Source organism: Terrapene carolina, unplaced genomic scaffold (genome assembly GCF_002925995.2).
Source record: "Terrapene carolina triunguis isolate 2854851 unplaced genomic scaffold, T_m_triunguis-2.0 Scaffold397, whole genome shotgun sequence".
Classification (NCBI taxonomy): Eukaryota; Metazoa; Chordata; order Testudines; family Emydidae; genus Terrapene; species Terrapene triunguis.
In genome coordinates this window covers 1,245,442-1,271,479 of record NW_020664748.1, presented here as the reverse complement: position 1 = coordinate 1,271,479, position 26,038 = coordinate 1,245,442, and the positions used below count along the sequence as shown (strand labels likewise).

The following is a 26,038-nucleotide window of genomic DNA, read 5'->3' as shown; positions in this document are numbered from 1 at the left end:
TCTCCTGGCACTTAGAACAATCCCACTAAATGCCCCGATTTCCTTTGGCTCTGCTGTTTGGGTTTATGTGAAATTCCCTTCCGGCAGCTGCAGTGAGAAGCCAAGCAGCCCCATTAGCACCAGTGGCCCTGGCAGAGACCTGCTCCGTGGGAAGGCAAAGGGAGACCCACTACCGAGGCCTTTGCAGCAATGGGTCTGTCCTGGGGCTCTACTGACAACCCCCCGGGTCCCTTTCCCAGGGTAGATTCTGCCCTGCTTATCCCTGGCTCTGCCCCCCTTTGCAACACTTTTGAGAGAGAGGAAGGAGGGTCTTGTGGTTAATGCCTCACAACTCAGGAAAGCTGGGCTTGGTTTGCTGGGTCTAGCAGGCTCCCCGGGTGGGTGTCCTGGGCCGGATGGCCTGTGCTTGACCCCCACAGGTGGGGTTAGATGATCTACAGAGCTCTGCTCCTCACATGCTGACCTTGCTGGGAAAGTCTGAGAGTTCCAGTTCCAGCTCTGCTAATGGGGAGATTAACCCTACCTTTGTTAGGAGCTCGTTGGGCAGGGGCTGCCTTGCTGTGTTTGCAGCATCCGGCACAACAGGGCCCCACCTTGGTTGCAGCGCCAGGTGCTACCTCAATGCAGATAATAAGGAGGGGCTGGTATTTGTCTGTGGGGTTCCTGACCCCAGTGGGGTCCCGGCTCTGGGACAGTTCCTTCTTGTTCTGCTGGTTCCCTCGGTTTTCCACCTTTAGTCTTTCTTGTGACTGAGCAATCCTGGCCGGTAGGGAGCACCCTGCAGCTGGGGTCTCCGAGCGCTGCTGCCCCGTAAGCCCCAGGCAGGAGTGCTCTGACTGCACCAACCCTGTGCTTAGCAGAGCCTGGTGCCGGATGAGACAGTCAGGCTGTAATAGGAGGAACTCGGTGTTGTAAGCAAGTCACCCAGAAGCTTGTTTGTCTTGAGAGCGTTTAAGGATGTTGGCTCTGTCAGCTGGAGTGAAATATGGGGGCTGCTGAGCCATAAACACCGGAGGGGGTGGCAGGAGGTCCTCAGGGGGCAGCTGGCTGCAGTGTGGGGTTTGCAGAAGGGCTGGGGAGGTGGAGACAGGGCTCCAGGTGTTCAGAGCATCCGGGGGGAGTCGGGGAAAAGCCAGACTCCAGCTCCCCTGTTGCTGGGGGGAAGGGGCAGGTTGCATGGCTCTGAAATGGCCCGGGGTTCTTGTGTGCTGGGTGAGCCAGAGTCACTGGACAGCTGCAATAATCATCTGAATGCTTGCTGCTGGCCCTTGTCCCCCCGGGAGAGGAACCAGCCCCTCTACTAACAACACCTACGCTGCGCTGGGGCGCCAAGCCCTAGCTCTTCCCATCACTCCGTTGGCTGGAGCTGACCCAGGTCCGTCACTACCCAGCAGTGATGCCAGTTAGAGCCCCAGGGCAGCCATCCAGGGGGGGGGGGGGGGGAGTGGGCGAGACAGGGCAGGGGTTGCACTTGCCTCAGCCCCATGGAGAGGAAAAGGAGGGAGTGGGTAGGAAGTGAGACAGCGAGGAAAGGGAGGGGTGCGGCTGTCTGGCCTTTCCCTGGGGGAGTGCTGTTTGGAGGGGGGGTGGGAAGCCAGGCAGCAGAGACCTAGGGTCTGGAAGCAGCCGCTTTGCTCATGGGCAACTAAGGGCTGGTTTAATTTACATAGCATTGATTAGCAGGAGGATCTAATTAGACCATCCATTAGGATGCCATATTACAGAGCTAATGCGGACTCTCAGCAGATTGCTGGAATCCCCTGGCCAGCTGAGGGGAGACGTAATTACATCCAACAGCATTCGATTAAAAACCTCGTTGAAGAAAGGGCTGCTCTTCCAGACGGCAAATCGATGCCAATAACATCACGCTCCCAGCTGCTGAGCCCCCTGAGGCGCAGGGACGTGGCCCCCTTGGTCCAGTGGCTGCTCACATAGCCTGGCATGCAGAGGCATGGCTGGGCTTGTGGTGGTGGCCCTGAGGGACCTGTTCTGTAAGTCTTCTTGGTCCCCTTGGCCTCTGTTCCGTGATACAGCCGTGTGGCTGCTGTCACTAGCCTGGATGGGGGGCCTGGTGTGCAGCAGCTGCTGCGTGGGCTGCCTGGGGTCAGGCTCTGTAGCCAAGTAGGGTGCTGGCACAGCTGTAAAGAGGAGATCGATAGTACTTCCCTCCCACCAGGGGGTGGAGCTTTGAGACCCTAGTGACAGGGAGTGTTGGGCTGGGCAGTCCCCATCTCACTGGCCTGTGCCACCTGCTTCAAAGGTGCAAGGTACCCCCCAGTGATGTGGTAATCTGCCCCCAAGGGAGTTCCCTCCTGACCCCCAGTGAGAGGCTGGCTCGTGCCCTGAAGCAGGAGGGTTGAGATCCCTGGAGGAAGGCACGAGAGGGGATCTACTATTGCTATTCTGTTGCTTGTGTGACTGAGATCAGCTGGGTCCTTGGTCTCAGGAAGCTGCTAACCTTGGTGGCACAGTCCGTTCAGCAGGATTGGGGCACTGCCCACTGGGCCCCTATTCCTCGGGCCTTCCTGCCAGCATGGGGGCATGCAGTCAGCACCTTTCACCCCTGAGCTCGGGCATTCACATGCTGGTAGGTGTACAGTCTGCAGTGGTGTCGTGTGCGAGCACCTTTATCTTCACAGCCTTGTGCAGGAAGGAAGGGATGTCCCCATTTTACAGACTGGAAACTGAGTCACAGAACAGACTGACTGACCCAGGGCCTCTGCGGCAGAGCAAGGACTAGACCGCAGGCCAGCATCCTACCCACTGCACCAGCTTTGCACTAACCTTTGTGTCCTGTGCACCAGCAGTTCCGCCAATGGCCCCTGCTGGGTGGATGTATGTGATGGGAAGGGTCTCCAGGCTCTGTTCCCACACCTTGTCGTTCATACGCTGAGGCTTCAACTTGGGGGCCTTGGAGCTGTCTTTTTTCCTCCCAATTGCAACAGCAAAAACAAGCCAAGAAGTGGTGGTTTGATGTGTCCCTTCATGCTGATGGATTGTGTCATTACAGCCTCAGACTTCCTGCTGTAAAACACACGGCTGGGGGCCAGTAACTTGTGAGGCTGCATCCAGTGCTCACATATAAACAGTATTGACTGTTCCCCAGGCACTGGGCCACACTGTCGGCACCAGCTGCCTGAACTCCATTAGGAGTGAATCCGCAGCCGGGGGTGGCTGTGTGGGGTGGGGCAATGGCCAGTTTGAGGGCGAGGGGCACCTTTGTGGGGTGGGGTCAAGCTGGTGCAGTGAGATAGAGGGGCCGTCCACAATGGCCCGTCCCAGCTCTGAGCCCCCATCGCATCATCTGCAAAGAACCTCTGATTTGGCTGCCTCATTTCTCCTGGCTGCAGAGTCCCCGTCCTGCTCCTGGGCTGTCAGCCCAGCTCACCAGCTGCGCCCCGGCGGCCGCTTGTACCCCTCCTGCCACGGTGCCAGATGGCCTGGGTGCTGGGGTGCCGTGCACTCTCCCAAAGGAACGTGGCGCGCTCGCAGCGCCGAGGGGCGCAGACGAGCTGAGCGCCTGTGGCTGCCAGCTCTCCGAGGAGCAGTATCTAGTGGTCACTGCAGGGAGCGTCAGTCTCAGGTTCTTGCCGTGGCCTGGAGGCAGTGTTGTCTAGTGGCTAGAATAGGGCACTGGGGATCAGGACTCCTGGGTTCTCTTCCCAGCTGTCGCTGACTTGCCATGTGGCTCTGGGTGAGTCACTCACCCCGTCTGTTCCTCAGTTTGCCCTGAGAAAAGGGGGCAGGATGAATTAGTGCTTGTGACGCACTTGGAGGGCCTGGGGCAGAAGGGGACACGAAGGCACAGGTATTGTTGTTTAGTATGCTCAGCTGGGGCACCCTGTGCTCGGCCCCCACTCTTCTCGGTTGGGTGGCCCATCACTGAGTGGGAGTGACCTCCAGATGGGGAGAAGGGGGGTTGCGGCGCCGGAGCGCTTGGAGGAGCTGTACAGTCATGGCTGAGGCTGTGGGGAGGGGCCAGATAGCAGGTGTCTCTGGGAAGCTGCCTGCAGTGTGTGTGTGTGTGGGGGGGGGGGGTAAGGTAGCGCACGTGCTGATGTTCCAGGCTCAGGAACAGGGGTGGGGTGGGCAGATGCCTCCACCTCATGCCTTGCTCTGTGTGATCCATGTGCCCGCAGCTTCCCCTGTAACGATGGAGGCATTCTGCTTTCTCCAAGGCCCGTGCATTCCCGTCTGCCCTGGCCCATGGACCCAGTTCCCATATGTCTCGGTGGGATGGGGATGGGGTGACCCCTTCCTGGCCCTCACTCCCCTAATGCTTTTTCCTTCCTTGTCCTACAGGAGTCCATGTTTTCTCTGGCCCTGAAATGCCTTATCAGCCTGTCCACCGTCATCCTGCTGGGCTTGATCATTGCCTACCACACGCGGGAAGTGCAGGTAGGTCCCCTTGGGGTGGGAGCTCCTCCAGAGGGGAGAATCCTGGGGAGAACCAGGCACCTTTCCAGGCGTGTCTGCGTTTGTGGTCGTGATGAAGCCGTGTGTGTGTGTTGGGGGACGTAATGCTGAATGTCCCCCTTGGAGTGGATTTGCACCATCCGTGCTGGACATGAGTGACAGGGATGCTGCAGAGATCACCCCCCTGAGCCTCGTTTGAGAGTGCAGCGCAGGCCCCTCCTGCAGCCGCTCAGTGCCGAGACGGGAAGGGCAAGGGTCTCCGGAGAAACTGAGCCAGACGGGCTGGCTCGTTCCCAGAGGACACCTGCAGCCCGTCTGGGCGCTACACGAGCTGCACTAGCCCAGGGCCTCTGGAGCGGCAATGCCCTTCTCCAGCCTTCGCAGCCCAGCAGGAGCCCTGCTGCTGCTCTGTGGGAGGTAGAGGCCGTGGAAAGAAGCTCTCGGCCCTGGAATCCAAGAGCGGCATGATCCTTGAGCAGGCGCAGCAGGGTTCATGGTCCCAGTCTCCGCATGCAGCAGGGTTCATCCCGCCGTGCCTGGAGTGGGGGGTTCACCTCCCTGCCCACCCCAGCGTGATCACATCGCTGGCCTCGTTGAACTGACAGCCAGCTGCTGGCTCCCTGGTCGGCCCAGCCTGCAGGGAAGATGTCTGTGTGAAAAACTGAAGAAAGGTGATTGGAAAAGCAAACTTCCTGCACTGGCGCCAGGCCGTGAGTCGGCTGGGCTGGGAGGGAGCTTTGCTAGTGGAGGGGCTGGGAAACCACCTTCTGCCCCAGCTGCTCTGGTTTAATGGTCCTTCCCACCAGGCTTCCCGGGAGAGTGACTGTTCTCTGCTGTTTGACACAGGGAGATACCAAGGCTGCTCTGGCTGGGAGCTGTCCAGCTGCAAGTGGCTGGGCCCGCCCTGCTCTCAGCCCTGCCTCCAGGCTGGCTGCGGTATCGCATGTGGTGCTGCAGGAAGATGAGGGACCCCCATGCATGCCAGGCCTCACTTCCAGCTGAGCGGGTCTCATGCCTTGCAGGGGGCTCAGGCTAGCTCTGAATGGATTAACCATTCCCTCTGTCCTTTGAATAGCGTCTCGGGGGCAGAGAACTTGTCTGCGCAGCGCAGGCCGTGAGACGGGGAGCCAGCCCGGCCTTCAAAGCACCACATGGCCGTGAGGGAAGGGGCAGGGCTGGATCCTGTGCTGTACCCAGCAGAGGAGAGGGCAGCAAGAGGCTTCAATCCACCTTGGTGCCTTGCTGGCTGGGACTGACCTGCTGGCTGGTGCGTAAGTGAGAGCAGCCCTGGGGATGCAGGTGCCTAATGCCTGATCCAGTGGGAACCATGAGAGAGTAGCTCCCTTCCCCCCCATGCTGGAAGCCCGTGCCCCACCACAGCCAGGAGCTAGATTGGTGCCTGCTCCTTCCCTGGAGCAGCCCTGAAGACCAATGCTGAAACCTGCACCTGGGCTGCTGTGTTTTGAGATACGTTTGTTAGGGAGTTAGTACCTGCCTGCTCTAGGGCTGTGATCTGCTGGGGAGACAAGGCAGCATTGCTGTTCCAGTCAGCATGGATCCGAGGGGCTGGGAGGGATCGGAGCACTTCCTACATGCTGCAGGGCACAGGCTGCTCCCGCCTGAGAGTAGCTTACCCTTTGCGCCTCAGCCTCACAGCAGGGATGCTGCCACATGCGCTATGTGAGGGTCTGAACAGGCAGGCAATCCTCTCTCCCCCCATCAGCAGGGCCTGCTGGAGAAGGAGTAAGTGGGCACTGCAGACTTGCAGGGGCTGGTGAAGGAAGATCTAGGGGGTGGGCTGAGCAAACCTAAGGGAGGAACAGCTATGCCTGGGGAGAAGTTCTGAGATGAGCTATGTTACATTGATGTGGATTTCTTTGTTGATGAAGCCATACCCAGGAAGGTCTGATCACACACTGCATTTGAGCATTGTCCAGGAGCCCGTGTGGGAAAGGCGCCTGCTCCCAGGGGATGGGGCTGGGCGCGGGAAGAGTTCATCAATCGCCTAGTGGCGTTTGTGCTGATCGGGGCTCTGCCCAAAAGGGAGACATTCTTGGGGCCCTGTTTGCTAGCTGGGAAGGGCCTACTGTGGGGCTCCCTGCCTACCACAATGAGGCTCCCCTGCAAAAGGGGAGGAGCAACACACACATTAGCCCAAGACAGTGAGGGACAGAGATTGGGAGCAAACCAACCCCCCCCTTTCCACAGCCTCTGTCCCAGCAGGCTCCAATCCTCCGCCAGTCCCCTAAAGCCCAGCTTAGCCTTGACGAGCTGGCCTGTCCGAAGCAGCTGATCTTGGTATGGAAGAGAACTGCCTATTTCAACCCTAGTATTTGATGGAGTTCTGCTCCCTGGCTCGAACGCTGTTACTCCCACAGGCCGTGCTACCTGTGGTTACCAGTGTTAACTTTACCCCCCTTCTCTAGTGTTGCCTCTTGTGCCATGGTTTCAGAACTCAGCAGCCACAAAGCCCACGCTGTGCATTGGTGATGGGGTTCTCTTGGGCTCTGGGGGTCATTTTTGTGTTTCTTCACTGAAGACTTGGCCATGTTCAGCACACTCAGGTCATAGCCCAACCAGGACAGCTCCTGGGAGAGCAGAAAAGCCCCTTCTGCAGTAAGGAGGCACTTTATGGAAATGTTTGATGGGAGAGGATGGGAGCCAAATGAGAAAGCAAAGAGAGGGCCTGGGAATAGACCCAAGCCTGAGCCAAGAGCCTGCAGCTCGGCACCGACTCCTGAGGAACAAAACACTCCGTGTGCAGGTGAATTTTTGGTTCTTTGTATGAAGGGTCCATTCCTAAAGCATTAGCACAGGCTGGTAACTGGCTAATCAGGTCTTGTGCATAGTTATAAAATCCCACAGGCCCCCAGGCTGCTCAGAGCCCTCGGGAGCTCCTGCTACTGATGGGCTTGTCCCTGTTTCCAGCACTGCAGCTCGTGTCTGTAGCGTCTCTTGGTCGCTGATTAGCCCTTTGTAAATGGAGCCTTCCCACAAAGTGGGACCAGGTTCGGGAACCTCGAGGTTGCAGACTGGGTGGGACCCGAGGTCCATCCACACCAACATCCAGCCTGTGACCCAGGCTGGGCCCAGGTGCTGCAGATCTCTGATTTTATTTGTAGTGTTATGTACCTTTGCCAGTGGCAGGAGCCCACGAGTGTCTGTAGAGGTGGTGCCAACTCAGGCCTCCTGCACTGGGAGCACCAGCAGCCCCTGCCCTTCCCTCCCTCCCTCATCTCTAGGGCTTAATTTCTCCCTCTCCCAGTGCTGTTGTTTAAGACTTTGCAGCCGGAAGCAATCTCTTCAGAGGGAGCCAAGTGGGTTGCTCCGGTGCAAATCCAGGGAGAAGAGCCAGCAGCACAGCTACCTGCAAGAGGGGCTGGCAGTCTGCAGTGCTCTGCGTGGGGAGAACCACGCCCCAGGGGCTCCAAAAGCAAATGGCCAGAAGGGCAATGGAACCACTGAAGAGCAGCTGAGGGTGTCACGGGCTGCTCGCAGCCTGAGGTAGCTGGCCGTCCTGGGGATGAGGGAGCCTGCATTCTCGCTAGGGACTCGCCCGCCTGGCAGAGAAGATGATAGTCCTCCAGTGTGTGCAGGGACAGACCAGCTCTCCCACAATTCACTGAGAAAATCAGAGCTGCTCAAAGCCCCATGGGAGATGCCCCCAGAAGTCCTAGCGCCCCAGCTGAGGGAGCACAGCACCAGGGGCACATGGTAACTTGGTACAGCTTCACAGAGTGGCTGCTCACACCCAAACGGAGCTAACCTGGGTGCTCAGGCCAGGTGCTAATCACCTGGGCTAACCCTTCCTCCGGCTGCATGCCACAGGGAGCTGCGCTGTGGGGGACCATCGATGCTGCTCCATAGCCGAGGCCCGTGGCACTCGGAGGCGCTGCCCAGTCCCTAGGCCTCCAATGCAGCCTGTCAGATCCTTTACTTTTCTAACTGGCCCAGCTGGCAGTTGTGGTCCCCTCCCCCCATACCAGCTTTGCAATCACCCACTGCCAAGCACGTGGAGAACTCAGTGACAAATGTTGCACCTGTCAGAAGTGTAAAAGCTGCTGCCCTGAGGGAACCGTTTTGTGTTTTCTTTGCTGCACAGGCAGCATGTGAAAAATGTTCGGTCACTTCTAGCTCAGGCTAGATAAGATGCTTGATTTCTCCTGGCATTCCCAGGAACCCACATCTTGTACGGTCATGAAAACGCCCCGGGTCCCCTCGGGCTCTGGGAGTAGAAGGCGTCTGGGCTATGCACAGATTGGCCTGTGACTCCACCAGAGGGACTGGCAAATGAGCAGTTGCTGACCTTTCCTCTAGCTGAACATTTCAGAGCAAATATTTGGGAGCGCTCTGGCCTTTGCAGAAATAATCTCCCCTGAGGCTGCTTTGTCAATGCAAGCTTCACCCCTGGGCCTGCTTGTCCTCTCTGGTGAGAGGTTCACAAAGTCCCCCTCTTGAGCTGTGCACAGGGCTTCACAGGTCTGATCTACCTCTGATTGAAATCAAAGGCAAAATTCCCATTGATTACTGAATCAAGGCCTTGGATTCAAGAGCCTGTTTGGCACCCACGCGCCAACCCTTGGCCCTAGTATCTCCAGGTGGCATTTTCATATTTGCCCAGCAAAGACTCAGCAACTTTCAGTAGGGTTAGGCTACTGGTTGTAAACTCAAAGCAACCCAACGAGAGCAGCCCCAACAAAACCAATCCAAGTTCCTTCTGCAACAATGCGTGCTTCGTATGGCACTCGGAGAGGAGAAGCAGGAAGCCAGAGACGGTGCTTGTCCTCCACAGCATGGAGTGGAGAAACTGTGAAGGGAAAAGAAACTCTGCTACTGAGGGGTCAGAACAACCTGTAGGAACAGAAGAGAAGGACCAGGGGAAAAGATCTTCCCCGAAGAGCACCTGGAGGAAACCCAAGCCTGACCTAGCAGCTGACTCCTGTTAATAAAACGCTCTGCTAACATACTGACTTTCCTGCTCAATATCTGTGATTGCTGCAAGTCCATCGCGACCAGCGCTTGGATACGTGGCTTGAAGGACAGGGGAGCGAGCCTGGGTCCCTGCGTGCAGCTGAGGTCCATGTTCCAAGCACTAGTAGCTCATGCATCAGAAGCACCAACTGGGACTGACGTCCTATCTCCTTGTGACTCTCTCCTGTGGGTGCTGGGTCCTTACAGGCCCAGGCAGCAGCGGAGACGCATGCAGTTGGGCTGGTTGGTCAGTTGTACTGATTGAGCTCTGAGTCTGTCTAGCTGAACAGAGAGTCGGTTCAGGGGTGACTTGATCCCAGTCTGAGGATCTATCTGGGAACAAATATTTAATCAGGGGCTCGTCCGTCTAGCAGAGGAAGGTCTAACCGGAGCCAATGGCTGGGAGTTGAAGCTAGGCCAATTCAGATTGGAAATCAGGTGTAAATATTTAACTGTGAGGGGAATTAACCGTTGGAACAACTGACCCAGGGGTGTGCTGGGTTCTCCATCACTGTCAACTTTTAAATGGCGAGTGGCTGGTTTTCTAACACCTCTGCTCTAGGGATCACTTGGGGATGGGGCTCTGGGCTGGGAAGTACTGGAGGTCAGATAAGATGATCACAGTGGTCTCATCTGGCCTTGGAAACTCTGAATTTCCCCCGTCAGTGTCTTCCTGTCAGCCACAAACAAGAACATGTAAGCCTAAGTGACAAATGTTCCTGCCTGGAGTGTAAAATCTGCCACTACAAGGAAGCAATTTCTTTCCTTGCTGTGCAGCAAAATGCAAAAAACTCCTCTCTGACCAGCTCCCAGCCAGTCCTAGCCTCCAAGAGGAATAGAGTATCCGCCGTTTCCCAAATATACAGCAAATTTAGGCTGAATAAAGAGCCAGATGGAGTTAGGATGTGTTTTCTGAGCATTAACTTCTAGGTGAGAGAGCTGAATTGAGATGTCACGCTGGTCTCTAGCTGCCTGTACATTTTACTAATAACTGACTGGAATTGATTTAGTCCTATCCATCGAGGCTGAGTCTCCAAGCTGCGCAAATTCACATGAAAGTTAACCCATCCCCTAGGTGTTCTCAAAAAACTCAGCCCCCTGCATTTCCCAGTCCCTTTGGAATGGCTGGCGCTCCAATAGCAATGCTGTCTTGTGAACCCTGGCAGGATGGCATGAGCCACTATGGGGCTGAGAAAAGCTTTGCCCATGCACCGGAGCAGAGAGAGACTGCCCCTTGCTGGTCTCTCTGCAGGGCACTTGTCAATTGCTTCCCAGCTGGAGGATTTTTTCCTCCCTCAGGAAAGTCTTTCCAGCTGGAAGCCTGGGTTTCTGTATTGGTCTTTGCTCACCTCAGCCTGGAGCTGCCGTCAGGAAGTTCAATATGAAGTTTGGGACTGAGCTGCAGAGAAGGCAGTGTGATGTGGTGGATAAAGTCTGGGTCTAGGAGCCAAGCCCTTCTGAGTTCTAATGTAATGCCTGTGGACTGTTCTGTGTTTGTACAGCGCCTCGCACAATGGACTTCCAGCTAATAAACAGGATTAATCGTCCACCTCCCAGCTCTGGCAGAAACTCAACGTGGGGCTTTTGTCGACTCTGGGTCCATTGTGCCTGCTGGAAAATGGGGATTACCCCTCTTGGCCTCCCCTGGGGCTGGGGAGCAGGAATGCTCTTGTTCCTACCAAGGGATGCCATCTAGGCTGCCGCACAGAGTTGTCAGTCTCCTTCCCACTGCAGAGGGCTTTGCGTGGGTCTTGTTCTCAGTGCCCCAGGCAGCAGACTGGTGGCATCTTCCTTCGGGGAGCCTTTGGTTTGGCTGGGCAGATCAGCTCCCTAAGCGGAGTTTAAAGCTGGCTAGATAACGTATCGTGGCTTAATGGGGCATTCCTGAAGGCTGGAGCCCAGGCCGGCGGGAGTTCCCTGTTGTAATGGGTGGAACAAGCGAGAGCTCTTAGCAATGCCATAGCAATAGGCTAGTTCCTAAGTCTTAGCCCCCGGTGGAGTGCTGGAGCTGAGTCCCAGGGTTTAACAGCTCAGGGGGCCTGGAAGTGGGCCTGACTCTGACGTAAGGTTAGTGACATTAGACCATTGGCCCGGGGAACCTGTATCCTGCCTGCAGCATCCAACAGGAGATGCTCAGGAGAAAGCACTGAAAGCGTCAGCAGTTACGGGCCCCGAAGGTGGAAGGCTGCAGATGGCAGAACGTTCCTGCCTGATGGCAGTGGTGTCTAGCTGACGTCCTGATCACTCTTCCCGCTCTTAGCCTGCGTCACTGGGCACGCTGGGCCATGCACTGTCCAACCTGCTCCAGCCGCTGACGGTCTATGCGACCCAGGCGAGGGGGAGCTCCTCAAAGGACGCCAAGCTATAACACAGAATAGTGCTAAATGCCCTGCCCTTCCCTGGCTCTTCTGGCGCTGAGGGGGGCTGAATGCTTTCGCTGAGTGGGCCTTTTGTTACCTGGGCTAATGGAGAGCACAGGCCTGTGCGCTCCATCCTGTGGCCGTGGTGTCTCTGCTCTGAAGAGCCTGCCTTGTCAGCCCTGTGTGATGCACAGGGGGTCTGCTGTCCTCCTGCCATTGTCCAGTTGCATTCATGCTGCCCCGTGGCGCCTGGCATGTCTGACTGCGCTGGGAATTTCTCGCTCTCCCTAGCGTCTGCCGCTGAATCCCAGCATTACCTTGAGCTGACGCAGGAAGGACCAGACCGAGACATTTTCCTCCCGAGGATTTATAGGCTCAGCTGGCAAGAAAACCAGATCAAGAGCAGCTGCCCGGGCTCCTGGTTTCATTTCTCATGGGGTCTGGCTTTAATGAAGTACGTGGGTGATTTATGGGGCTGCCCTGCCCAGGCAGCAGTTCTCTTCCACTGAGTGACAGCAGCCCCGAGCCTGGGTGAGTCTGATCAGGGGTGGTGGCTGCTTCTGCTTGGAATGGGATGTTGTGCTGGAGCCGAGCTCTGAAAGGGCGTCTGTCCCTAGCTGGCAGCGTGAAGCCCAGCCAGCAAAGTAGTCCTGCAGGGAGAGATCCTCTGCCCCCCCCCCCCATGTGAGCTGTCGGTTCACTCCCAATCTGTGGGATAACAGACGTTGACCTGCTCCCATTGCAACCACCAGCAGCTTTGCCACTGATTTCAGTGGGTGCAGGAGCAGGCCCAGGCCCTGTGTGAGGCTGGGGCCTGATGTTCCACTGAGCTGCTCTGAAAGCCAGGCCCCAGGGGCGAGTGCTGGGCTCCTGCCAACCTAGCCCTGAGCCCTGCCAAAGCACTGCTGATCCACCAGACCTGGCCAGTGGAGGCACTCTGGGAGAGGGCCTGCAAGCAGGCTGGATAACTGCCACCCCTCTGCCTTGGGCATTGGTTCTCTGTGGTTCTCAGGCCCCAGCTTTGCAGCCTGGTCCAAGACAGGAGCTCAGGCTGCGTTCACAGACTGCCCTGCGCTGCCCATCCCTGGGCTGCACGTTCCTACTCTTGCTCACACTCAACTGACGCTTGTACCTGGGCCCAGCTGCACAGACCTCCCCAGGCACCTGGCCTTGCCTTTCGCTGTGGACAGCGATAACTACATCTGCAGCCCCGACAGCTGCTGGGGCCTCTTCGGATCCTGCTTCGTGCACTTCAGCAGAGTGAGTTTGATGGGCAGTAAGTGCCCCTCAATCAGTGCTTTGCAGCTGGTTCCTTGGGTGTGCCGGTCTGAGGTGCACCCCTCAGGAGATGCCAGGTAGCTGGAGAGGCTGGGCTGGCGCCCAGAACATGGTAAGAAGTTCAGTGCTGCAAGGGTACAAAGGACATTGCCCTAGCAGAGTGGACCATGAGGGAGTTGTGGCAACAGTTTAAGGAGATTAATGCAAATGCCAGTGGCATATAGAGTTACAGGAGGGATGTTCCTCCCGAAAGCTTCCTGTGGATGCTAATCCACGGGCCCCTGCTTTTCCCTCTGTTTAAGGTCATTTGTCTGGAACGTGCCTTGCCTCACATCTCCATCTAGCAGCTCTTCCTACAGGGGCCCGGGATCCCTGCTTAGCCTGCCCAGGATGGGTCGCACCATACCACGAATCTTAAAGACCTTGGCTTGGAAATTACCAATCTGTGGGATGATGTTGTGAATCGGTACCTCTCCCCTTCACTCTGAAACAAAATCAGGACATTGTGTAGGGTCCAAAAGAACACCCCTTCCTGGCGGTTAGTCACTAGTAAAAAAACTGAATGGTACCGTAAAGCTCAGCTCAGACCTTCTCCTGAGGCCTGGATACTCCTGAAGAGCCTCCCTCTGGACTGCCCAGCCCACACCCTAGATCCCCCCCCCCCTCTTTAATGCGCTACTCCCAAATCTCTTCTTGTCACCTCCCCATGCATCAGCAGGGAATCAGCAGACCTCACTTAACCCTTCTAGCACCTGCTCTCATGCAAACACCACCAGCTTGGTACACACCCTGTTGTTATCGTTCATTGTGATTTATGTTGATTGCACATAATGCTTTTTACAGAATGCATCAGCAAAGAGGACTCAGTCCTGGACTGTCTGAGACACAACGCATCCCCAACTGCCCCTCCACCCTGTCAGCTGGAGGGACTCCTTTCGTACCTACATTATTTTCTCTCCATGCCTGTCTCCTCCCACACTCAGCTTTCTCGCTCCCACCAGCTCCCCTCTTCTCTGTGATGGTTTCGCTGTATGAATAATACCATCTTATTTTGCTTTGAGGCCGTGACCTGTGGGCAACTGTATGCTCAGCTGCCTCTTTATTTTAGTAAGCAACTCCCCTCTCCCTGCCCCAGGAGACAGTTTGGTCCTTTCCCCTGTCTCCAGGGTGAGTAACTTTAACCCCTTCACTGGTGCAGGTCCGGCCCCTAGCCTCAGCAGGGAGTTTCTGGCTCAGTTGAAGTGGGACAGGGCTGGAGGATTTGTTGGCAGTCCAGGCTGTTTGGGATGATGCACAGTTAGCAAACATCTGTAAGTGGCTTATGCAGGGGGTCAGACTAGATGATCTAAGGGTCCTTATCCTCTCTGATGCTACGAGGCCGATAGCATGGCAGCCTAAGGGGAAAGAGAAGGGGCTTGTGAATGTGGCGCTAGACTGGAGTGGGCAGAGCTGGGTTCAGCTCCTGGCTCTGGTGCAGCCCCCTGTCACATTGGACCAGGCACTTAGGCTGCAACGTTCAACCCGCTGTGCACATCTGTGTCTTAACCTGGCCTGGTCCTTGATCTCCTAGCTGTAGAAGGGCAGCCATTACATTTCCTTTCTCTTGCCCTCTGGCTTGTGTATTCACACTGTGAGCTCCTCGGGCTGGGTCTCTCTCCCTGTGTGTACATACAGCCCTGAGCTCCGCTACAGCCTAGTGACGCTGGTATAATGGAGATACTACACCTGAGGGGATTGGATAGCCTGGGGACAGCAGATCCTGCCAGGAGCCTGCAGAGTGTTCCAGGGCCTGGGGTTAGCCACCCTTGCCCCTCCCCTGCTCTGCCTAGTGGGCAGTGCCCCCAGCAATGGGGAAGAGACAACTGGGAGCTGCACTCTAGCGGGATGGTGCTGAATGGGCTGCCCCCCTTCCAGCCCCGGCTGTTTGTCAGTCAGTTTGCGTGTGTGAGGCTGGGCGTGATATATTACAGCACTCCCCTAGCCTGGTCGGTTTGGCTTGAGCTGTCCCTATCCAGCTGCAGAGCGGCACATACGCCTCCCGTGTGTGATTGCTTGGGGAGGGAGCCTCGTTTGTCTGTGTCTGGGAGCTGTCAGCAAAGACAAGGCTGTTCCGAGGGGGCGGGGGGAGGAGGCACTGGCACTCTGGGAAATGAGGGAAGGAAGCACCCGACCCTGATGGAACTGGGCAGTGGAAAGCGCTAAGGCCCAGCTAGAACAAGAATGGGGGTGGGGGTGTTGCTGAGACGTTCCTGCTCCCCGTCACAGACTGACACTACTGTCCTACTGGGTGCTGACTGCACAATGCCATTCCCCTTGGAGACGAGATGGGCTCTCACTCGGTGGAGAAGCACAGAACTGTCACCCCGTAACCACGTGTGGGGCAGGTCCTGCTAGATAAACCCAGAATCAGTCGGTGGCCGAGCTGCAAGGGCTTAGCTCATGTTCCCAGCGAGGATGTCTTCAAACTTAGGGGGAGTGTCTGGGCCAGACTTTCAGTGGGTGTAAATTGGTGGCACTTCATCGGCTTAGATGGTTATACTGATCTACACCATCGAGGGGACCTGTGCCATATCCAGCATTTTAGGGATGGGCCAGCTCCTGTAGCTCTGACAAGGCCTCGGTGCACATGCAGCCCCTGGACCTGCTGAGCGTGTGTGACTGCTGAGCGCTTGCCTGGCCCTGAAGGGTCTGTCGCACCCTGCCTGCCTGCCATGGAGGCAGCACAGCTCCGCTCTCAGGCCTTGTCTGTCCTGGGGCTCAGCTCCGCCGGTGCCATGGGCTTTGCCTGTCTGCACCCACAGCCAGACTGGGGGTGAAGGTGGCTTCAGTAAGGCAGCTACAGCCGCACACAGGACCAAGTGCTCCCTCTCTCTCGAGAAGCCGGGGGTTGAGTTGAGCCCCTGCCCTGTCAGCAGGTGTAACGGGGTTAGGGGAGCCCAGCTCAGGCCATGTGGCTTGGTTCAGCACCACTGACAGCCAGCCCCAGGAAGGGCCTAGCAGCCAGACGCTAACTTCAGGAGCCCAGGATGGGGCACTAGCCTCGGCGGCACATTGCAGCCAGAGGCTGAGGCTGAATTTTCCTTGTACCCTTGAAGTCAGGTTTGGGATGGAACACAGCTGGGGGAGGAAGGGGAGCTTAAGCCTGAATGAACAGCTAATGGGAGGAGATGAATGAGGACACATGATTATTCTTGGAGAAAGACTTTGAGCCCTTCCTGCAGCCCATGGGTGACCTGCCTGTAGCTGAGCTGCCCGCAGGCATGGATGGAGTAGGCTTGGAGACACGTTAGGGAACTTGGGAATACTTGAGCCTCTGGTTTCAGGGCCGTTTGCTGCTCCACTCCTACGAAGTTAACACAATGAGGATGAGCGGCTTCCTGAACAGCGAGCGTCTCCTGCCAGCACAGCACCCAACCACCACCACTGGCATGAGGAAAAGGACAGGCGAGGCCAAGGTGTGAGCATTTCCACCTCCCCGTCTCCTGTGCCTGACTGAGCCTGTTGCTCACGAGGGGCGGAGAGCAGATGGAGCAGATGAGGATACTGGCTGTGGGTGCTGCAGGTTGCTTCCTGAGGGACTGGACCTTCCCCAAGGCCCCGTCCTGGCTCCCATGGAATCCCTCCTTCCGTCAGAAGGAGGGTTGGCCTGGTGCCTGTGACCTTTGCAGACAAGGGAACCTGGCCTCGCCTTAGGAGAGGCTGACGGCAAGTGTTACTTCCGTTCCAGTAACAGCGAGAGGCCCCAGCCAAGTGGGCCAGATCCTGCACAGAGCTGGTGTGAGACCGTCTCTGCCTCCCCTCTTGCCATCAGTGTGACCTCACTGCCCTCAGTGCAGACCTGGGCGTGCAGGTGAGAGGACAATGTCGCTCTCTGTTGTTGGACTCCTCCTTTGAGGGGGGGGGGGGGGGGGGGGGGGGGGGGGGTGGCAGCAGCTTTAAGGCTGAAGGCAGCTGCTGGGGAGATTAGGCTGTCCATAACTGCTTGTTCTGTTTAGTCACATGAAGCTGCTTCACCTCCAGCTACCCCCGGTAAAACGATCAGGATGTGCTGAACATTGGCCTGGCTGGGCCAGCAGTTTAGTGGGGGTGCACCTTTCCAATTGGGGGAGGGGCTGAGCCAGGCCTCAGCCAAGCAAACTCCCGGGCATGGGCACAGGTTGGCTGAGGACTGGGATACAGCCACGTCCCTTCTCTACTGGGGGGTCTGAAAACCAATTAGGCAGGGACCCATTTCTTTTCCTAATTCAAGCCAGTACTGTGGAAGACATTGCACTGAATGGAGGGGCCTGATGCTACCTCTCTTGAGACAGTGTCATCAGGGACTCCTGGCTGGCAGGCTGTGTGGAGCTGCCAATTTGGCAGTGGCCCGGTTCTGACTTCATTGGGTCACATGGGGTGAAGCTTGTCTGCTGCTCCCTCCCCCAGCCCCCATGCAGGGATGCCCAGTGCAGGAAGCAGATGTGCACTGATTTCCAAGAGCAAAGGCAAGAGCTTCTCCTCTCCTACAGGGATTGGGGTTTCTCGCTCTCAGCTAGTGGCTTGCAGGCTGAGAATGCCAATGAACTAATTACCTCACTCTGAAGGGCCGAGCAATCAGTTCTTGAGCAGAATGGGCTGCCAGCTGACCCAGAATCTGGCCTGGAACAGAGGCGTTTGGGGGGGAGAGAACAGCAGGGCCCCCTTTCCCTCCCCCTGCCAATGTAGGGTGGGATGTGTATAATACATAAATGGCAGTGCTGAGCCTCTCTTATCCAGTGTGGGCTCCGTGCTACCCAAGGAGCAGGCATTGGCCAAGGCCAACTGAGGTGCTCATTGTGGGCAGCCACTCCTAATACGATTACTAACACTTGGAACAAACACTATAATTTCCCCTCTCCCTATGTTGGATGCACATTAACCACATAAGCATCGTGGCTCCCCCGGAGATGGGTAACCCATTTTAGAGATCAGGAAACTGAGGCAGAGAGCGCGGCGGGGACTTGCCCAAACTACTTTTCACGCCGGGTTCCAAGTGCAGTGGGTGCTGCTGCTGCTTTGGCCAGGGCGTGGGCCCAGCTTTGTAGAGCGTTGGCGGTCAGTGTTATTCTGGCAGGCTGCCAATGTTGCCTGAGGAACGCAAGTGAGAGAAGGGTAATGGTGACTTTTTAAAGAGTTTATAACTCAGCTCAAGCTGAATGGAATTGCCTGGCACTAGCAAAAGGCAGGGTGCCAGTGTCAAGGCTTTGTCCCTGCCCAATTTCAAAGGCCTGCTGCAAACAATGGAGATGTTACAGCTTCCCATAGAAAAGGACAAAAGAATCTTTTATAATGGAAAGTGTTAGGCAAGCTAACTACAGGGAGAACTGGCAGTGCCCCCCAGAACAGTGGGCAAGGATCATTGCTGGCTCCTCAGGCCTCTGGCAGGTAATGATAGTGCCTGCCTCAATAGCACTCCTGTAAGGCTGTGGCTTGGTGGTGGGCTGGCTGAGGCTAGGGGTGCTGTGGGGCTAGTACCCCCAGCCTCCTGCATGGGGAAAGGCCTCTTTTTATTCCCACTGCCCTGCTGATGAGCAAGGTGTGAGAACTCGGAGCAATCGACGCACTGCAGACCGTGTTCCAAGCGCGCCGAGGAAGGGCACGGGGTGTAAATAGGCAGACCGAGGGTCTTTCCCCACTGCCCAGGCTCTCTGGAAGGATCAAGACAGCACGTATGGCTGGAGTCCAATGTGCACTCCAGCCTTTGTCCCTGGGTTTTAACTCTGCTCTAACCATAGCGGATAGTAACTGGTAGGCTGGTGGGGAGCAATTGCTGGAGCTTTGGCTGGGACTGGGAGTCGTGTCCCCGCTATTAGCAGAAGGAGAACTTGCCTTAAGCACGGCTCTTTGGTTTGTGGCCAGGTACGGGAAAGGGAAATGGAATCCTCGCCCATGTTCTGCCTCTTGGTCTCATTAATTAGCACTTGCTCGGCAACCGCAAATGGATTTCGCATCCTGCTGTTGCAGGATGCCTCAGGAGTCGGCATGTATATAAACCTGTGTGTGTGTGTGTGTGTGTGTGTGTGTGTGTGGCATTGTAGTCACATGGCCAACATCACTGTTTGTGGCCCCACAGCGCGCCTCCGTCTTCCATGACCTGTAGGTGAGAACGTAAGGAGGAGATTTTCAACGGCGCATGTGGGGGAGAGCTGCCCAGCTTCCAAAGGGAGTTGGGTGCCAAACTGCCCTTGTGCCTTTGAACCCCATCCTGCTTTGCCTCCCCCAGCAGACTAAGCCAGAGAGCTAACCAGGAACAGGGGAGCAGATTCAGCGGTGCCCTCTTGTGTTTAAAATTAAGCATCTGCTGGAGGGTTTTGCAGAACTGGGAGCGCTTAAAGCAGCGTGTGCATTCTCGAAGGCCTGGGCCATGTAGGGACTGGCCCAACGTACAGCTGCACCACCGCAGACTGGCAAAGCCCCTGCTGAGGGCAGCAGTGGAGCCGAACCCTGCTTGAAACCAGGGTAGCTTGCACCTACCAAATCAAGGCTAATAGCAGTTAACTCTGCACTAGAGGCTTGTATGGGTGTGGCCATGAATGGCTGAAATCGGGACCGATCCCCACTGCACACAAGACCTATAGGCCCTATTCTGCTCCCCTTGACTTTAACCGAGCAGGATCCAGCCCCTCAGCACGTGGATTGTGTCTGCTCTAAAGGTGGTTCCTGGTGCCTGTTGAGCAAACTTAATTTCTTCCTCACAGACTCAGCCTGCTACGTGCTGTGCGGAAGACGAGCAGGTATGTGGCAGGGCTGGCTTTCGGAAAGGGCTGGTCTGTGACTGATTTAGGTGTAAAACACTTGGAGGGTCAGAGCCCCCGGAGCTGGCTCCGGGCTGCCCAAGAGGAAGTGCCTGTACCCTGGCAGAGATGGAGGGCAGCGTGCAGGAAGGTCTCAGGGGAGCCGGGCTCTGAAAGAGGCAGACAGCCCGGATGGGGTGTACAACAGCTATCATTGTGCTGAAAGTTCCAGCTTTACGCAGACACGTGTGCTGCAATGTCAGCTCGAAAGGACGTGCCCAGCTGCCCATGTCTATGGCCCCGTATCCCTGAGAGTGAAGTCAAGAGCTCCTCTCAACAGCCCTGCCCTGAGCACTAAGGAGAAGTCGTCCCTTGATGAGTCCCGTAGGAGCCAGGCCTGCGCGCCTGTGACACGCTGCGGCGCGCTCGAATCCCCAGCTGTAAGAGGGCACGCAGGAAGTGGCAGCAAATGCCAGAGCTGCCCTAACTGGAACTTCTCCCACACCGATGGGTGCAGGCCCGTGCTTCTTAACAGAGTTTCTTCCTTCCCCTGGGTTTCTTGCTGCGTTCTCCAGCTGCATCATTGTTTCCTAGCCACTGGGGCAAGTGCCGCGCCTTTCCCTGCCGGCAAGCCTGGGGAAGCCTAATTGGATATGGCTGGACTTTGGATGTGGTTTCCATAGAAACCCCGGTAGCAATGGTGCACTCCCAGTGTGCATGCTGGAGAGAACTTTACACACACACCCCTTTTCACTTCCCTGCTAGTGCGGTAAGGTTACAACAAGCAAACATGAAAGCATCCCCCCCTTTCCTGCACAAGGAGGAAAACAGCTTTTGGGCTATTTCCTTTGCTTGTTTATTTGTAATACCCTTTGCAGGAAGGAATGGGCTGTCAGCTGCTCACACCCCTGAGCATCGTCCTGGCAGTTTGGAGCATTTTTATAAACAATTGCTTAAGCTACAAGCCGTGGAGCTTTCCAAACAGACCAGGGGGAAGAGACCAAGGAGCTGGGTGAGTGAGCCTGTGGGTTTGTTCACCCACGAAGGATGCTCACACCCAGCCCCAGGCAGAGCTGCTCAGAGCAGGTGTAAGGTGCTGCCCCTGGCTGGGCAAGTGGGGAAATAAGACTGGGGTCCTGGTCACAGGGGAGCCATATCTTCCGGGATCTGCTCAAGGGAATCCAGTGGCCAGGAGGCCTGAGATCTGGTCTCGGAGCTGCCTGCTGCAGGACCTAGGACAGTCTCCTCCTTGCTTCCCTCTGACCCTGTGTCTTTATTTAGACTGCAGGTTTTGGGGGGCTCTAATTCCTTATGTGGCTGGTGAGAGTGGGGGGAAAGGAGGGACAACCGTACCGGGCCCCTGAGCTCAGCGCCCCCCCTCACTCCCCAGTGCTGTAACATCGGTATGACGAAAGGGAGAGGGGAGGGGGTGACACCTCAGCGAACACGACTCCAGTCTGAGTCTCTGGCAAGCCTAATTCTCCACGCTAGGGAGCTGTTTGTCAGTGACTAACAGCGGCTGGCGTGCCCGTCTTTCCCACAGAGCTGCTAGGAATCACAAACCAGGGATGGAAAAGCCCGAGGAGTTCCCATCCCCTTCCCCCCAGCACTGTGCAGGTTTGTTCTCTAGTACATTCTCCAGTCTAGGGGTCAGTGGTTGGAGGAGACTCCTGCTTGACTGACCTGTCTGAGCCCAGAGAATGTGAATGTGTTAATGAACGTGCTGCCGCTGTCCTCGCTCTGTCAGTCTGGGAACCCCTTCGATGTTGCCCCCTGAGACCCAGCGAGCAGCCAGCCTGGCTGTCATGCCTAGGACTCAGGGGCAGCTCCAGGCACCAGCGCAGCAAGCGCGTGCCTGGGGTGGCAAGCCGTGGGGGGCGGCCTGCCAATTGCTGTGGGGGCGGCAGTCAGGCTGCCTTCGGCGGCGTGCCTGCGGGAGTCCGCCGGTCCCGCAGCTTCGCCGGCAATTTGGCGGCGGGTACGCCAAATCCGCGGGACAGGCGGACCTCCCGCAGGCACGCCGCTGAATCCGCATTACCAGCGGACCTCCTGCAAGCGCGCCGCTGAAAGTGGCCTGACTGCAGTGCTTGGGGCGGCAAAATACATAGAGCCGCCCCTGCTAGGACTCCTAGCCTTAGCGTCTTTCCAAAGCTCTGCTGAGCCAGGCAGTGATGGGGGCAGAACTGGGCCTTTACTTAGCAAAAAGGAGCTGAAGAAGTGGTTTGAGTGTAAGCTCTGTGGAGCAGAGACCAAGTCTCCCTCTACGTATCTTATGGAGCTGGGTGATGGTCAGTGCTTAATGAATACAATAATGCACTGCCCCATTGGAGCCCCACGTACGCAGCCTGGGGGCCCAGGACTCACAACCCCCATGGGAGCAAGAGCGATGCAGATAAACAAGGGTTTGCAGGAGCCAGCCCTGGTGCTTTCCAGTGCGGTGTCCCCAGCGCAAGCCAGCCTGACCTTCAAAGCCAAGGAGACCCTGCTTCCTTACTGCTTGGCCCAGGATGAACCTGCTGTTGCCATGGAAACCTGATGGGATCTTTCCTTACAGCAGGGTGTCTGGGTGTTTAATGTTGCAGTTGAAAAGCTGGCTGCCCCATTGTGTTGCTCTGATTTTGCCCGTCCATCCGCAATTAGGAGCAAGGGGGCCTTTAAGGGGCCATTCAGTCATGTTAATTGACAGTGCAATGCTCAGCGGGGAAGCTGGTGATGCCAGGTTCTGCACAGGGGGCTGGGCCATTCTAAGGCCCAGCGTGAGCAACAAATTCATTGGGAGGGGAGGCCCCTGAGAGCAGAGGGGGCTGGACAAAGCCCCACCTCACGCTCGGTGGAAGGCCGTTCAGGCATTTCCTAGGCTGACTGAGAGCGCTGCGGCCGCCTGAGCTCTGCAGCCCTGGGTTGGCCCTGGCCCCCTGCAGGCTCTGCTATGCACTGAAGAGAGGCAGCATGGGCTAGATAAGGCACAAGGCTGGGAGCCAGGAGACCTGACTTCTGTTCCTGGCTCTGCCACTGATCTATTGGGTGGCCCTGCACGAGTCACCTGCCCTCCCTGGGATTCTGGTTCCCCTCCTGCCCGGAGCTCGTCAGTGCAGGGCGTGGCTCTTGCTACGCCCAGCGTCCAGTGCAAGGGGCCTGTGGGGAGAAGGGCCCTGAGACCGGTGAGGCAGGCCCTGCGCGCCGAGTACAGCGCTCTGTCCCTGCGTTTACAAGCCAAAGGTGCAGGGCGCAGACCACAATCTCCATTTCTTTCTGGGCTGGCCCTTGCTAATCCCCAGAGCTTTTATCCGGTGGTTCCTGCTGCAGCATCCAATAGGACTGCTGGTATCCGAGTCCCATCATGCCACATGCACAGATGGGCTGTCCCTCCCCAAATGGGGCCAGCTGAAAAGCTGCAGGAGCCACTCCCTGCCTCCAAACCAACTGAGCCCCTTACCACTGCCCGGCAGGTGGCCATTCCCATTCCCAGGCTAGGCTCTGCCAGACAGTACCCCACCCCAACTTAGCCTGCAAAGATCTGGCCCTGGCATGCAGCTCACCTAAGTGCCTTGGGGCTGCCGGCCCCCTCTCCATGGGGCTGTCTTGCACATGACTCTCCCTGCGCCTGGCCTCTGCTGAAAGCCTTGTTCTAAGGCAGACAGGCCTTTCTACCACCCTGGTGTGGAGCCACCGCTCCCTCTGTTTAGTTTTTAAAGCAGCTGGAGAAGTGTGTCGTCCTCCCCCACCCGCAGTGTGCCTGCGTGAACCTGTGATAGACGGAGAAATGCAGGGACGAGAGCAGGAGAGGGAAAGCTTTTCCCCGGAGGGTTCTGTTCCTGGGATAAATAACCTCGTCTAAGCCAGGTTCCAGTCCGTGGGCCCCACGGGAGAAACCTGACCTTGAACTTGCCCTGGAGTTTACAAACGCTCTCCCATGCTGGAGTGCAGCAATTCAGCCGGTTCCCTACAGACCCTCCTTCCAGCCTGCGTTATTGACTGCAGGGACCCTGCTGCTGAGCCGGCTCCGGCACGCGCTGCTCCAATCAGACAGGGCTAAGTGAGCACGTGTTACCGCCGTGCGCCACAGGTGCCCAAGGATGGAGATGAAAAGCTACGGGCCAGATCCTGCCCATCTGTGCTGCTGTCACTTACACGATTCCCGCGGCACTGCCTGCCTGAGTAAGCATTAGCAGGGGGTTGGTGTTAGTGGTAGGATTAGAACGTGAGTCCTGGGGCTTCATGGGGGCAGCTGCTACAAGTCAAGCCAAGAAAGACTGTGCCTAAAAGGGGCAGCTCGGGCACTGGACACAGTGTCAGGACACCTGGGTCCTGTTCCTACTGCTGCCACTGGGCAAACTGCCTCCCCTCTGTTTCCCCTCCCGCTCTTTGGACTGTGAGCGCTTTGGGGCAGGGCTCACGTTGGGGTTCTGGACCCTGTACCATAGCCAGTATGAATTCCCTCACACTCTGCCCGCGGTCTCCATTCCCAGGGGCCAGGCCCTGCAGCGTAGCTCATGGGAAGGAAGGCAGGGTGTCGCTAACTGGGTGCTGTCTCTAATCACGTGCCTTCCATCCCGCTAGCTCTTCGTGATCGACAACGGCGCCGATGACTGGCGGATAGCAATGACTTATGAGCGCATCCTTTACATCAGCCTGGAGATGCTGGTTTGTGCCATACACCCCATCCCTGGGGAGTACAAATTTTTCTGGACAGCACGTCTGGCCTTCTCCTACACACCCTCGCGGGCAGAGGCCGATGTGGACATCATCCTCTCCATCCCCATGTTCCTCCGCCTGTACCTGATTGCCCGGGTCATGCTGCTGCACAGCAAGCTCTTCACTGATGCCTCGTCACGCAGCATCGGGGCGCTCAACAAAATCAACTTCAACACACGCTTCGTCATGAAGACTCTCATGACCATCTGCCCCGGCACCGTGCTGCTGGTCTTCAGCATCTCCCTATGGATCATCGCCGCTTGGACGGTCCGTGTCTGTGAGAGGTAAGCCAGAGGTGGGATTAACCAGCTTTCTCCTTGGAGCAGCGAGTGGCATGCCGCCCTCCACACAGGGCAGGAAGGGGAGGAGATGGGAACCCTTCCCGTCTTCCCACAGCTGGCTAGAGCCCTGGAGAGGGGCTCAGCAATGCTAAGGCCCCGCAGAGATGAAGGGCTGACGTGATGATGTGGGCTCCGTACAGAACTCTCCCTCCCTAAGGCAGGCACCCCTAGAGCCTCTGGGGTACATCTGCACTGCACAAACAAACCCCGGGGCAGCTAGTCGCAGGGCCTGTGTCAGCTGACTGGGTTTTCACTACGGGGTGACGTTCCTGCTCGGGCTGGCGCCTAGCAAGGGGGGAGGGTCTCCACTACTACGGTTAGCCCCGGAGCGTGAGCCTGAGTCAGCTGACCTGGGCTCTGGGACTCTCTGCCATGGGGGTCTCTTCAGTGTAGACGTACCCAGGGAGCAGGATGCAGGAGCCGAGTGCTTTGCGGGTGTCCTTGGTGCCATGTGAGCAAACCCAGGGGATGTGGGTGTGGTGCTGTGCAAGCACGGCCAGCTGGCTATCCAACACCCCCTCGCCCCCGGGATCGTGGGGTCCAGGTATGCTGGCCAGCGGGCACAGGCCAGGCCAGTGAAAATAAATAAATGGCTGCCTGAAAATGGAAAGCCAGATTTCTGTAGGCAGTGCCTTCCCAAAGTACCCAGCGGAGGGCCGCCTTGCCAGGCTTCAATGCTCCTGTCCCAGGGAGGCTGTGTGCATGCAGTGCTCCCAGGCCTCTCCGTTCTCACCAGCAGCCCCATTCTGCCATGCCAGGCTCCCCTGCCGTCCTTGGCAGGATGACAGACCCCTGCTAATTGGCCCCTCCCGGTTAGGGTTTGACAATGGGCAGAGCCTATCCACCAAGTCACACAAGTGTTACAAGGAGAGAATGGTTCCTAGTGTCCTAAACTGTATCTGGGGGAGAGGTACGGGCAGCTGGGGTGACTCCCCTCACCAGCGAAGGCTGGGCTGGCTCAGATGGCCTGGGCCCAGCCCCATTCTGCCAGGCGCAGTCTCCTGTGGAATAGTGCAGGGGGAGCTGCTGGAAACACAGAAGGTGCAAAATAACTTGCCAAGCCCCAATGCCCGGGCTCTCACTCTCGCTTCGCTGAGAGCAACTGTCATGACAACACGGTTACACAGCAGCTCTGGGCGAGCATCTCGCTGGGATTTGTGCATGTCTCTCGAGGTTGCTGTGGAGACAGCCCTGTACGAGGTGTGAATGTGGGGCAGTGAGTGCA

General features: G+C 57.2%; 1 protein-coding gene across 1 annotated transcript in view; it reads left to right on the top strand.

Annotated features, from left to right (window-relative positions):
• The first annotated feature begins 4,302 nt into the window (after positions 1-4,302).
• Positions 4,303-26,038, top strand: part of KCNN3 (potassium calcium-activated channel subfamily N member 3) — a 54,417-nt gene continuing 32,681 nt past the window's right edge. Inside the window, exons 1-2 of the mRNA XM_024203145.2 lie at positions 4,303-4,398; positions 24,338-24,756. Of these exons, the coding sequence (XP_024058913.2) occupies positions 4,309-4,398; positions 24,338-24,756 (509 nt within the window). The 5' untranslated portion in view covers positions 4,303-4,308. The remainder of the gene's footprint in view (positions 4,399-24,337; positions 24,757-26,038) is intronic.